Consider the following 13,272-nt stretch of genomic DNA (forward strand, 5'->3'; position numbering starts at 1 on the left):
AAAGCCGCGGCGGGCGGGGATTGGGGCCGGCAGTGGTGACGTTGCTAAGAGGGAAGGAACAGCTGCACAGCAAGGACGGGCACACGGCCACCAGTACGCCCGCAGCGCGCCTGGCTGCTCCACTACCCAACAGGCCTCGGCCGTGCTGGTAAGTGTGAGCTGCCGTGCAAGGGGCGTGCAAAGCAAAGGCACCACGGTGCAGTACAAGGGGAGAGGGGAGGGAGGGGGAAGCAATGGAGAGGGGCGAGCGATGCAAGCAGAGGGGTGGCTGAGGGGGAGGCTGGCAACCAGCCTCTTTTTTTCTCTTTTTTTTTCTTTAATTTTTTTTTTTTTTACACTACTTGCAAACTCATTCCTTTCTAATGAAAGCTGGGGCTGCGCTGCTGTGGGGATGGAGGGGCTTGGGGGCACTTTTAGGGCACAGACGTTGCTGCGGGGCCAGGGCCCATGGGTGTGTCCGGCAGCAGGGATGTGTCTTTGTGCACCCTGCGCCACACAAGCACCCATCACCGTGCCCTGGGACACCCACACCGGCCCCCCACGGAGGGAAATCCCATTTATTTTACTATCGGCAAAGTTTTTTTGTGGGGAAACGCCCCAAACGCACTTTGGTGCGGGGGACTTTTGGCACTAGGGTGTGGCAGGGGACCTCAGGGATTCCCCCCTTTCCTCGATGGGGGGCACGTGCGCAGCATTTCCGACCCCATGGAGCCCTTTTTCCTCCTTGGGGCAGAGTGAGGAGCTCTGGGCGTGCCGCAGCCTCCGGCGTGCTGCAGTGACATCCCCAAAGCCACGGTGTGGGCCGGGGCAGGATCCCGCCATCCGCACCGGGCTGAAAGCCGCCAGGGGAAAAGAATTTTTTTGGCAAGGGTTTGCAAAGGCCTGAGAGTGGCTGGGAAGCAGGGGTGATGTGGATGGGGCGGATGGGGTGTGTGCATCATTTAGGGCCACTTGCAGCACTTTTGGCCCAGGGGCACAGAGCTCTCCATCAGGTTGGGCAGGGGGCTGTGTGGAGCTTCAGTCACTTGGGGAGGAGTGAGGCCATTCTCTGGGTCCCACAGAGGTGTCAGCCCCACGGTGAGCCCTGTTATGAAGGACAACAGGCACGCTGCAGGCACTGGGTGTGGCAGGGAGCTCACTGCTGTGATAAGCGGGACGGCCTCAGCCCGGCTGCTGCATGCAGAGCGGGAGGGAGCACTGTGCCGCAGGGTGTCCTCTGTGCCTGGAGGGGATGAAGCTCACATCCCCTGCAACACAGCAGGTCCTGAGTGGCACTGGAAGGTGCATGGGCCGGGGGCTGGGATCTTTGGCACCCATCTGGCGCACTGCAGCCCCACTGCAATGCTAGGGCTCTCCCCGAGCTGAAAAGAGAAGGCAGCAGCTCAGCTTTTCTGCAAGACTTCCTGCCCTGGCAAAGATGCTTGCGGAAACGCTCGGTGCCAGAAGGTGCCCTGCGGCACGGGCAGGGCCTCACCCTCCTCTGCTGTCTGCCCTCGCAAAGAGGTGGGCTGAAGCTGGGTGAATTTGTGTGCTTTCCCGCTGCTTGCTGCCCAGCCTGAATCCCGGAGAGGCCGGGCTGTGCCTTGCGCTTCTGTGCAACGTGTCATGGAGGGAGGCCGGCACTGGCGGAGTGTGACGGAGACGGCGCTGGGGCCAGAGGCTCGGATGGTGCTCAGGGACTCCTGCAGGGCCGCCCTCCATTTTCCAGCTGTTCCTCTCCCTCCGACAGCTTTCTCAGAATTGCCTGGGGACTTTCTCCGTGGGGGTGGGGAAAGCTTACACCAAGACAGCTTGCAGCTATAAATGGTGCTGGTTGTTAGAAAACAACCCACCGGTTACCCTGGAAACCCCAGAAACCCATCTGGGTTTCCTGAGCTCCGCTCTGTGCACTGGGCTGATAGCAGCGCTGATTTGGTGTGCAGAAACCAAGGTGCTGCCCAGCCCCATACTGCAGCAGGGATTCCCCAGGCTTCCCTGAAGCCAGGGTGCCTTCAGGGCCAGTGGGATGCACAGCAGAGCCCCAACAACATGGGAGTATCACGAGGCATGGTGAGGAGGTGGGGTCAGCGCTGCAGCGTGCTCCTCAAAGAGGATGCTCAGCCCATTTCCACATATTCATCACTTTCTTCCCCTCCCGGGTTCTTTTCTGCAGCAGCAGGAAGCTGTGCAGGCACGCATCATCTCCACTGCTCCCATCTTGCTGCCAGGTGCCAAAGGAGCTCAGCTGTGGCCACCTCATGGTCACCCTGCAGAGCCCTGGAGGGGTCAGGGGACACACAGCTGTCTGTGCTGAGAGATGGATGCAGGGTGCCAGGGGATGCTTTGGCTCACATCTGCTTTTCTGCTCCCTCCTGCAGCTCCTCTGTGCCCTCACCCCTGCGATTCCCAGCTGGGGAAGCCATGGCACCCAAAGGAAAGGTATGGTGACTGCACTCAACGGGGTGCTTGGGTGGAATGTTCTGGGAGGCCATGGGAGTGTTGTCTCCAGGGCTGGGACAGCAGCTGCATGGTGCAGGGTCTGTGTGCGTTCCGGTCTCCCCAGTTAACACCAGCAGATGGGGGTAATGCTGGTGGAGGGAGCTGGGGGCAGCCAGGAGCAAAAATCCCTTTGGGACCATGGTGGGATAGGGGAGAGAAGTGGCTGGCTGCCCCGCTGCTCGCCATTCCCTTTAGAAAACGCACAGCTATTGCCTCAAGTCCAATGAACCACGGTGTCTCACTTAGTGGTTGCCTCTGAGTGGGGAAACTGAGGCACAGCGCGGGTGAGCATCGGTGGTCCAGAGCCTGAGCAGTTGCTGCGGGTGGGAGCAGAGACATGCTGGGAATTCTGCCTCCGCCCCACCAGCCCCAGCCTGGCTTATTTTTAGCTCTGAGATGAGTCAGAGGCTGGAGGAGGGGAGGTGGGGGGCCCCGAGCTGCTGGAGCGGGGGGAGGTGGAGGGCTTGGATATGTGGGGGGGTACAGCGGAATGGATGCCGCTTCACTCCCCAGCGATGTTCTGCACCTCCTTGGGGCCCTGCAGGGAGCAGGGGGTGATGCACCCACCTCCTGCCTCAGTTTCCCTGACCCCTAGCATGCAGCACCGCAGCGAGGTGCCAGCCTTGCCTGCCAGCTCCATGTCACCCACCCATGAGACCTCAGCACCCTCCAGCCACCCCTGGCCCCTCCTGCTGCCTCTGGACACCTCCCTTTCCCTGCTGCTCCTTGTCAATGCCGTGTGTGTGCTGGCAGCAGGAGGGTCTGGAGCTGCCGGGAAGTGGGGCTAAATGCAGCTCTCGGATGAATCAGCTGCAACACGATCTGCACCCATGCCTGCACACCTCCCTCGGAGACAACGTCTCTCTGCTGGCTCTGGTCCCCAGCCCCAGTCCCTTTCCCCTGTGAAACTGCTACAGGAATTCCACTGCTCAGCTCTTCCCACAGCAGGGATGTGTCCAGTTCCTTATACTGCAGCGTTGTGTTGGTTTCAGATCTTCTTCCACCCCAGGCTTGTGCTGACAATGCATGGGGTCTGACCCTGGGCTCTGCTGGGGTGACTGACCCTGGCCAAAGTTAACTTGGGCATGGAAACCCCAGCCCCTGCTCTTCCCAGTCCCTCAGGGCCTCATCGCTTGGACTCCATGCAGAGCTCAGGCATCCTCAGCATCCTGAGGACTTCCCTGCTCACAACAGGAGGCAGAGAAAATGACTTCCTTTTGTTTGCTTTGAGTCTGGACTGCTAATTCCCTGAAGCCCTGCTGCCTTGCAGGGTCCCTGCACTCAGGGGTCTCTGTGGAGCCTCCCCTTTCAGCTGCCCAAACCCCCTGAGCTGCCCCCAGGAGAGCCCACGGGACTGCTGATGAACACCTGGGTCAGGGAGGGCTGTGTTCAGCTTAACCTTGGACAAACAGAAAGCAGTGCCAGCAAAATACAAGTGGGAAGGTCACGTTCTGCAGGGACATGAGACACAAACAATTTTTGCTGCATGGAGAGCAAACAGGAAAGAAAACAACTGGAAAGAAGAACAGTGTTTGGGTTTGAGGCTGAGCTCAGCTCTTCCAGCCCCAGGCAGGAGCCAGCCTCATCCTGCTGCCCCACAGCCTTCAGTTCCCCTTCCCCCAACCGCTGCAGCATGCAGGGGCTGCCCTCCTCCTGCATCTCCTCGCTTCCTCCCTCGCAGGTTTACAGGGGCTCGGTGAAGGACTTCCCAGGCTTCAATGCCAGCCAGGATGCAGACACCTTGTACAATGCCATGAAGGGATTTGGTATGGATGCTCCCCGAAGCTGTGTCACCCCAGGACCACCCTGATGTCCCCATGTCCTTTGGTTGCCAACTGCATGCTGGGTGCCTCACATCGCATCCCTTCCAGCTGCTTGGCTCAGCAGCATGCCAGGATTGCTCCCGTCTCCCTCTCCCCTTCCTCCCCATGGCTCTGCTTCTCGTCCCGCCCTGGGCCAGTAGCAGCTTTGGGCATGGTGGGATGGTGACGGTGAGCCCAGAGAGGGGGGAGACCCAGCCATGGGGCCAGACACGACCGCCTGACTCTCCCCACAGGCAGCGACAAGGAGGCCATCCTTGACCTCATCACGTCCCGGAGCAACAAGCAGCGTGTGGAGATCTGCCAAGCCTACAAGTCCCAATATGGGAAGGTAGCAGCAGAAATGAGCCCCAATCCAAACCCCAAATGCTGCTTCCTGCAGCCTCAAGAGATGCTGCGAGGCCAAAGGCATCTCAGCCCCTTCCTCCTCCACCTCGTCCTCCCCCAGGACCTCATTGCAGACCTCAAGTACGAGCTGACGGGCAAGTTTGAGCGGCTGATCGTGAGCCTGATGCGGCCTCCGGCTTACAGTGATGCGAAGGAGATCAAGGATGCCATCGCGGTAAGGGCTGGGCAGCCTCCAGGAGCCCTTTGGGGATGCTCCCGGCTCTCCCTGCTGCTCACAGAGTTGTGTGTATGTGTTTGAAGGGCATCGGCACGGATGAGAAGTGCCTCATCGAGATCCTCGCCTCCCGCACCAACCAGGAGATCCACGACCTGGTGGCAGCCTACAAAGACGGTGAGGGCTGGGGAAGGGCAGAGTCAGAGTTAAGGGGATCTCAGCTCCCCCAGCCCTGAGATTTCCATCTTCCACTAGCATACGAAAGAGACCTGGAGGCTGACATCGTTGGGGACACATCGGGCCACTTCAAGAAGATGCTTGTTGTCCTGCTCCAGGTATGTCTGTCCGTCTGTCCAGCCTCAGCCAGCAATGGGTGCCTCACCCAGCAGGGCTGACCCCATGGCTGTTCCACAGGGTGCCAGGGAAGAGGACGATGTGGTGAGCGAGGACTTGGTGGAGCAGGATGCCAAGGTGAGGCTGATGGGTGGCATCTGAGTAGGGTGGCACCGGGATGAGCCAGACCTGGGGCTGCAAAGGGTGCAAGCAGCACCCTGATTCAGGCTCTCTGCCCCCTCCTCATTCCATAAGGACCTGTTGGAAGCTGGTGAGCTGAAGTGGGGCACTGATGAGGCTCAGTTCATCTACATCCTGGGCCGGCGGAGCAAGCAGCACCTCCGTATGGGTGAGCACCTACAGGGCTGGGGCATCTCCTGCCAAGGCCACCTGCATGGTCCCATGGGGTCTGTCTTCTACTGGGGCATCCTGCATGAGTGGCTTTTTCCCCAAAGGGATGCTGCTCCACTCCTGGTAGCCCCCAAAAGGGCTCAGCATCCAACACTCTACTCTCATAACACAGTCTTTGATGAGTACCTGAAGATTTCGGGGAAGCCAATCGAGAGGAGCATCCGGGGAGAGCTCTCCGGTGACTTCGAGAAGCTGATGCTGGCAGTGGGTACGGTGGTGCGGGTGGGTGGTGAAACCATCACTGGCATTGCTAGGGCTGCATGGTGCAGCACAAGCATCACTGGGGTCAGGCGGTTGGCTGTGCAGGGTAGGCTGCCGTTATCCCCCCCCTCACATTTTGTCCATTTCCCCCACAGTGAAGTGCGTCAGAAGCACAGCAGAGTATTTTGCTGAAAGGCTCTACAAGGCCATGAAGGTGGGTGCATCACCCCAGCCCAAGGAAATCTCCCCTCACCATGCCAATGAGTGGCTGTGAAGCCAGGACCTGTGTCCTGGCTCTTCCCTCCAAAGGACTCACCCATCCAGACCTGGGACTGAGGGAAACCCAATTGAGGGTCCCAAATCCAAGCACCTTCCCAGTCTGAGTGGGTTTGCAGTTCCAGGGCTTGTCATAAGGGATGCTCCATTGCAGGGGTTGGGCACGAGGGACAACACGCTGATCCGCATCATGGTGTCACGTAGCGAGATCGACATGCTGGACATCCGGGAGGTGTTCAGGACCAAATACGACAAATCTCTCCACAACATGATCAAGGTGAGGGCTGAGGGGTCCCGCTCTCCCAGTGCTGCCTCCCTCCCAAAGCTGAGCCCAAGTGCCAGGGCTCTAGCTTGAGGGGACAGCTCAGGGAGCCCTTCTCCCTGTGCCATTCCTACGACATCATCCTCTGACCATAGTGCATCCCTGCCATGCACCATTCTCCATCTCTGCCCATCCTTCCAGGAGGACACCTCTGGGGAGTACAAGAAGGCTCTGCTGAAGCTGTGCGGAGGGGACGATGAGTAAGAACACCCGTCACCCCCTTTTCCATCCATCCTTGTCCCCCTGGGGCTGGGTACAAACCTATGGTTTGGTTCCCTGCGGAGCACCCAGCTGGGTCTGGTGATCCTGTGGTCCCTTCATGCTGCCACCAACGATGTCATGGTCCCTTCCACTTGCCCCATGCCCAGTACATGGCAGCTGTGGAACCCTGGGGATGTGTATGACGGGGCGGCTGAAGGGCAGGGTGCAACTCACTGTCTGCCTGTCCTTGCCATCCCCTTGCAGTGCCGCAGGTGAGTTCTTCCCCGAGGCAGCGCAGGTGGCCTATCGGATGTGGGAGCTTAGCGCGGTGGCCAAAGTGGAGGTCAGCACCCTCAGCCCCCCACCCCTAGCCTCCTCCGCTCACCGCCAGCTTGGGAACCGCCTGCTCCCTTCTATCACGGGGCTCAACCCCGTGTCCCCTCTCTACCTCTTGCTCTGTGCCTTCTTTCAACTCTTTTGGCTCTTTGGTTTTGGGCACAAGGTCAGATCAGTGTAACCCTGCAGGGCTGGCTGGCCAGCCCTGGCCCCACTAACTCCTCTTTCAGAAGCCTCTCTCACTGGGGCAGCAGCTCCCGCATGTCTGTGTGATGCAGCCCGCACAGCCCCGGGGCACTCACCCCAAAGGAAGGGTACCTAGGGCACAGCTGGGGGGACCTGCATGTGGCTGGAGGTACCTAGGGCACAGTGCTTTGGGGTGGGCAGAGAGATGCCCAGAGGGCTGGGAGCCCCGGTGCTGTGCTGGGAGTTGTGTAAGAACACAAGGTGTGATTCCTTTCCATGCCCCTCTCCTGGCTTTAGCTGATGGGGTCTGAGTGCTAGGGGATGGCACCAAGCAGCACACCGAGACATGGGGGGCTGCCTGCCACCTGCTCCCCTCTCTCTGCTGCCTGGCTATGGTTTGCCCTCGGATGGAAGGGGTGATGGTATTGGGGACATCCTCACCCAGCTCCAGGTGCTCGCACTAACCCACCACTTGCTTTGGCATGGGCTTGCTGGGTGGCACCGTCCCTCCCTCCATCCCTCCTTCCTCCCATCCCACTGACTAGGGATGAATCCATACCCTTCTGTGTCTCCACAGCTGCGAGGAACTGTGCAGCCTGCAAGCAGCTTCAATGATGACGGTGACGCACAGGTGCTGCGGAAGGCGATGAAGGGCCTGGGTAAGTGCAACCAGCCCTATGCTGACACTATGGAGAGAGGCTCCCCAACAGATCCCAGGGCAGAAAACTCATGCAGGGCTGCAGAATAGCCCTGGGGGAATAAAGCTTGAGCTTTGTAGCTATGCAAACTCCCCCTCCCCGTGCACCAGTTTGCAGGGGGTGACAAGGTGCATGGCTCTATTGCACCCCCAGAGCCTCTCACCTGCATCACTGCTGTCATTGCAGGCACAGATGAAGGGGCCATCATCGAGGTGCTCACGCAGAGGAGCAATGCCCAGAGGCAGCAGATTCTGAAGGCGTACAAGGCTCACTATGGCAGGGTACCGCTAGCCTCTCCCGCCCTGATCCATTGCTCTACCTGTGTCCTTCCCTCTTCAATGTTGTTCCTTCACTGAAATAAATCCTGCTGGGGCCTTCCCAGCTGCCTCCTTCCCACCTCCACACATTTCTCCCTGCTGCTGCATCGGGCTGTCCCTGCAGAAGGAGCTTGCACACCAAACATCCCATCGCTTTTGCAGGACCTGCTGGCAGACCTGAAATCGGAGCTGTCAGGCAGCCTGGCCAAGCTGATCCTTGGGCTCATGCTGACACCGGCGCAGTACGATGCCAAGCAGCTGAGGAAGGCAGTGGAGGTGGGTGTCATAGTGATGCCATAGGCTTCTGCATGCACAGGGAGTGCAGGTTTTGCAGCATGGCCAGGATGAAGGCCTGGCACTGGGGCATGCTTTCTTGCAGGGGGCTGGCACAGACGAGAGCACCCTCATCGAGATCATGGCCACGCGGAACAACCAGGAGATCGCAGCAATCAACGAGGCATACCAGCAGGGTACGGGATGGGAGGGAGTGCACTTAAGGCCATGCATTTCTCTCCCTTCCACCCAAGCCCCCTTCTCCTTAGGGAACAAGAGCAGCAAAAGCCAGGTTAAATCCACAGCCCCTTCTGCCCCAGCGCCCTCTGGTTTAAAGCAGACAGCTCTGTGGTCCCAGCAGAATGGCATCAGAGCTGCTGGGCTGGTCCCCACCTCCAGGCATGGAGGAATCTAGAGGATGATCACCACCAACCCCAGGCACAAAGAGAACCCAGGGGTGGGTCACGGGGACAGAAGGTGCTGGTGGGTGGCAGGGCTCAGCTGTCCCCTTGCCCTCAGCCTACCACAAGCGCCTGGAGGACGACCTGAGCTCTGACACATCGGGGCACTTCAAGAGGATCCTCGTCTCCCTGGCTCTGGTACGGGTGGCTCTCGTGCAGGGCATGATCCTGCTGTGGGTTGTGGGATGTGGCTGTGGGCTGGGAGTGCGCTGTCTGTCCTCCCCTCACCTAGGACTTTCCCAGATTTCTTCTCCAAATCTCCATGATCTTTGTATTGACCCACAGGGCAACCGCGATGAGGGACCGGAGAACCTCACACAGGCACACGAAGATGCCAAGGTGAGAACCTTACAAACTGCTTGTATAGAATCGAGGGCATTGCATCCTCAGGGCACCCTGTGGTGCTGGGGTTGGGTCTTTGCAAGCTGCAGGGGGAAATGCCAGGTGAAGGGACGTCAGCTCTCAGGATTGATTTCTGCAGCCCCTGCTCCATGCACGTGCAGCAGCCCCAGGGAGCACCCAGCCAGAGCTGCACTGTTCCTTGTGCAGAGCGGCTGCTTTGGGGTCCCACAGCACACAGCAATACTGAAACATGGCTATTCAGCTCCAAAAGCAGCTTTGCGCTGGCCTGCAGGAGCCACCCACCTCTTTGCCTTACGCATGGAGAAGCCCTGAAGCTTACGCTGCTTTGCACCTTGCCAGTGCTCAGGATGCCACCTCAAAACATCCCCCTGTCTTCACTGGGTGATGATGAGTCAAGACCACAAGGGGAGGGCTGAGAGAGCAGCATTGGGGCGCTGGGCCCATTGCCTGGCTGAGCTCCTGGTCTGAGGAGGGCCCTGACCCTTGGGCTGAGTGCCCTGGGGTCCTGTTCTTTCAGGCTGAGCCTTCTCCAAAGGTGATGAGGAGTTTGGTGGCTGCATGCCCTGCACTGTGGCCATATCCTGCTCCCTGGGGCTGCCTCCCCACTCTGCAGGAGGATGAGGCTGAGCACTCCCCCTTCTTTGCTTCCCTTTGGCTTCCTTTGGCATGGGGTGAAGGATGGGGAGGGGCCCCTTTCTGGGGCAAGCATCGCTCCTTGGGGCCAGAGAGCAAGGGGCCACTTCTTCCCGACCTCGCATCCCTGTCCTGACCCAGTGCATGCCATGAGCATGGGGACAGCGGAGCTGCCGCCAGCAGAGGGAGCGGCTGCTTCGCTTCTGCAGGCGCTGCTGCTGCTGCCGCTGCGGAGAAAGAGAGAGCCAGGGATGATGAGCACAGGGATTGCAGCTGGGGGGCAGCTGTCCCGGAGCCAGGTGGTGTTCTGCTGCAAAGGAGAGGTGGGCAGGCTGGTGTGTGCCAGATCTGGGTTGCTCACACCCGGCCCCAGCCCTGTCCCATTCTCTTAGTCCCCATCAGCCTGGGACCCAACTGGAGGAGGAGATGGGGGCTTCATGATCAGCTCAGCCTTGGGGAAGCAGAGGACAGGTCATTTTGTGGGCTTTTGATAGATTTCCCTCACTCTGTCAAAGGAAAGTGAGAGGTCGTGCAGCACCTTCTGATCCTGTTGTCTTCCTGTCTCTCTCTCTCTCTTTCCACCAGGTTGTTGCTGAGACCCTGGTGAGTGCCTGTCCTATTGCTCCTCAGCCTTGTGCCCATTTCTGAGAGCTGCAATCCACGGGTGCAGGGCTGGGGCTGGGGGTTCCTGCGTCCGGCAGCTCTGAGTCCCCTGTGCACTATTGGTCATCCACCTCAAAAGATGGAAAAAATACCCTAACAACAAGCATTCCCCTTTTTTCATAAAAACTGGAGAACGTCATCTTTTCTCAGACATAATGTGTGGTTGTGCAGCTGTGAACCTTCACATCCAGGAAGAGCTGTCTGACATCCCTCCCCCTGCCCCCCCTCTTCACTCTCACTTCCTCCCGTAGAAACTTGCTGATGTTGCCAGCAATGACTCCAGTGACTCCCTGGAGACCCGCTTCCTCAGCATCCTCTGCACCCGCAGCTACCCGCACCTCCGCAGAGGTAGGACCACCCCTCCCCACTGGGAGAGATGTGGCACTGAGGGACATGGTTTAGTGGGCATGGCAGTGATGGGTCAGTGGTTGGACTTGATGACCTTAGTGGTCTTTTCCAACCTTAACGATTCTGGGATTCTATGATTTTGTGATTCTGTGCTGGATCCTGCCTGCGGCACGAGTGCTCTGATCGTTGGGTGGCCCCATGTCTCCAACAACGATGGGGACAAGGCCGTGGGAAGAGATAGCTCAGCCCCCCATTTGGGGTGGTTGGTTGGGGTCACCCAAGCTTGTCCCATGCTGCCCAGAAACCTCCAGATTTGAGGCTTGGGTCTCCTGGGGCTGGGATGGGCACTTGGTGCTGACCTCTCCTCTCCCCACCCCAAGTGTTTCAGGAGTTCATCAAAATGACCAACCACGACGTGGAGCACGCCATCAGGAAGCGGATGTCAGGAGACGTGAGGGACGCCTTTGTGGCCATCGGTCAGTGCAGGACACCAGGGGGCAGCCCCTCTGCCCCCTCCTGAGAGATTTGTTGTACTCTCCCTGCTTTGGGGGCAGGGGAACTCACAGCACAGTGGGGGGTTGGGACATTTACGGGGCATCCTATGGGTCTATGCCTGCACTCAGCTTCCCTCCCCTCTGTGTTGCAGTGCGGAGTGTGAAGAACAAGCCAGCCTTCTTCGCTGACAAGCTCTACAAATCCATGAAGGTACGCATGGGCTCTCCTAGGGGATGGGGCTATGAGACCATCTGGGACTCTGATTTCATCCCATGATAGCAATGGGTCTTGGCCTCCAGCTATCCACAAGGGAGCAGGGGTGAGCTCAAACCAGTTTTGGATTAACAGGGACTCAGGAGGCTTGCGCCCTGCCAGCAGCAAGCCCTGCATGTGCCCAAGTGGTAACCTTCAATTTGGGCTGTGCTGGATATACTGAGAGGCCCCTGTGCCCATTTCTGCGGTTATTTGTTCAAGCTCTCCTCCGCAGGGCGTCGGCACAGATGAGAGGACCCTCACTCGGATCATGATTTCCCGGAGCGAGATCGACCTGCTCAATATCCGGGGCGAGTTTGTAGATCTGTTTGACAAATCCCTGTACCATATGATCGAGGTAAGTGGACGGGGGCACCCCACTTGGCTCGGCACCTTCTCTGGCCAAGCCATAAGCTGGGGATCCAGGGACGATGAGCACTGAGCTGGACGTCCTCTTGCAGAAGGACACCTCCGGTGACTATTGCAAGGCTCTGCTGGCCCTGTGCGGGGGGGATGACTAGGCGGCCACGCCAGCCTCGACGTCGCGTCTGAGCCAGCACGTGTGCACCCAGCGCCTGGATGTCACTGCAGCTTCGGGGGCTTTGGGGGACGCAGGGGTCCTGCGGAGCACAGCTCGCTTCGCACCGGAGAGCGGCACCGCATTGCGGGAGGGGGGCACACGGGGAGGGGACTACATGGGGGGGTTACTCTCTGTCACAGTGCAAATGCATACTCAAACGTGCCACTAGCCCAGGAATTTATCCATATCAGAAAGACAGTTTTAAATCTCATGAATAAAACCTTACTGTTGCTGACCTCGGGGTGAGACCTGTCCATTTGTTCACAGAATCGTTTGAGTTGGAAGGGACCCTTAAAAGCCTTGTGGTCTAACTCCCCGCAATGAACAGGGACACCCACAGCTCCATCAGGTGCTCAGAGCCCCTCCAGCCTGAGCTTGGGTGTCTCCAGAGACAGGGCACCCACCACCACTCTAAGCAAACGGTGCCAGTGCCTCACCACCCTTATTGTGAAAGGGCTGTGAACCACCCTGGGGCTGGCAGCAGTGCATGCATGTCACCCAGAGCCCCTGCAAACTCTTCCCATGCCTCTGAAAACCCTTGGCAGGTTCTGTGCCGTTCCCCTCTGTGCTGCAGTCAGAGCTGGATCTTGTGCAGATGGGGCTTTTATAAACCAGAGATACACATCAGGCTCGATGGCAGCCAGCCGTCCTCACACGCAGTTTCCTGTGCTTTCAAGTTGCCAAAATAGCAGTTGAAACGCACATGCCATGCAGGCTACACCCCCAAAGAGTTTATGTTTGCACTTCCCCCAGCTCCCAGGAGGAAAGAACTGGAATTTCCAAAAGTGGGAAATTCCAGCACTTTCAATTGTTTCCAAGTCAGAACAAAAAGTCTTAAATACCCACATTTTCCTCAGAACAGCTTGACGAGGAAAGGCTCACCTTCAAAATATCAAAGAGGTATTAGGAATAATAACGCAACATTATTACAGCGTTTCAAGCCCAGCTGAGGTCAAGCAGCAGCAACATGTAGAGGCAAACCACGGAAGCTGACATGCCTTGGTTTGGGGTTACTGCACTGAGCGTTCCCTTGATGTGTTCCTGTAAACACCCCCTGTGACAA

General features: G+C 58.5%; 1 protein-coding gene across 3 annotated transcripts; it reads left to right on the plus strand.

Annotated features, from left to right (window-relative positions):
* On the plus strand, nt 41-12,444 carry ANXA6 (annexin A6). 3 transcript variants are annotated; one of them, XM_021410425.1, is made up of 26 exons: nt 41-148; nt 2,358-2,418; nt 4,160-4,244; nt 4,535-4,629; nt 4,747-4,860; nt 4,947-5,037; nt 5,116-5,195; nt 5,275-5,331; nt 5,449-5,542; nt 5,717-5,812; nt 5,961-6,019; nt 6,236-6,358; nt 6,545-6,603; nt 6,869-6,947; nt 7,704-7,785; nt 8,011-8,105; nt 8,304-8,417; nt 8,521-8,611; nt 8,934-9,013; nt 9,161-9,214; nt 10,457-10,474; nt 10,786-10,882; nt 11,263-11,358; nt 11,529-11,587; nt 11,865-11,987; nt 12,091-12,444. In XM_021410425.1, exons 2-26 carry the CDS (start codon nt 2,401-2,403, stop codon nt 12,148-12,150), a joined length of 2,019 nt encoding a protein of 672 aa, XP_021266100.1. In that variant the 5' UTR covers nt 41-148; nt 2,358-2,400; the 3' UTR covers nt 12,151-12,444. The 3 variants fall into 3 exon arrangements, with proteins under 3 accessions (XP_021266100.1, XP_021266098.1, XP_021266097.1); XM_021410422.1 differs by lacking the exon at nt 41-148 and adding an exon at nt 2,129-2,207; XM_021410423.1 differs by lacking the exons at nt 41-148; nt 10,457-10,474 and adding an exon at nt 2,128-2,207.

Source organism: Numida meleagris, chromosome 12 (assembly GCF_002078875.1).
Source record: "Numida meleagris isolate 19003 breed g44 Domestic line chromosome 12, NumMel1.0, whole genome shotgun sequence".
Lineage (NCBI taxonomy): Eukaryota > Metazoa > Chordata > Aves > Galliformes > Numididae > Numida > Numida meleagris.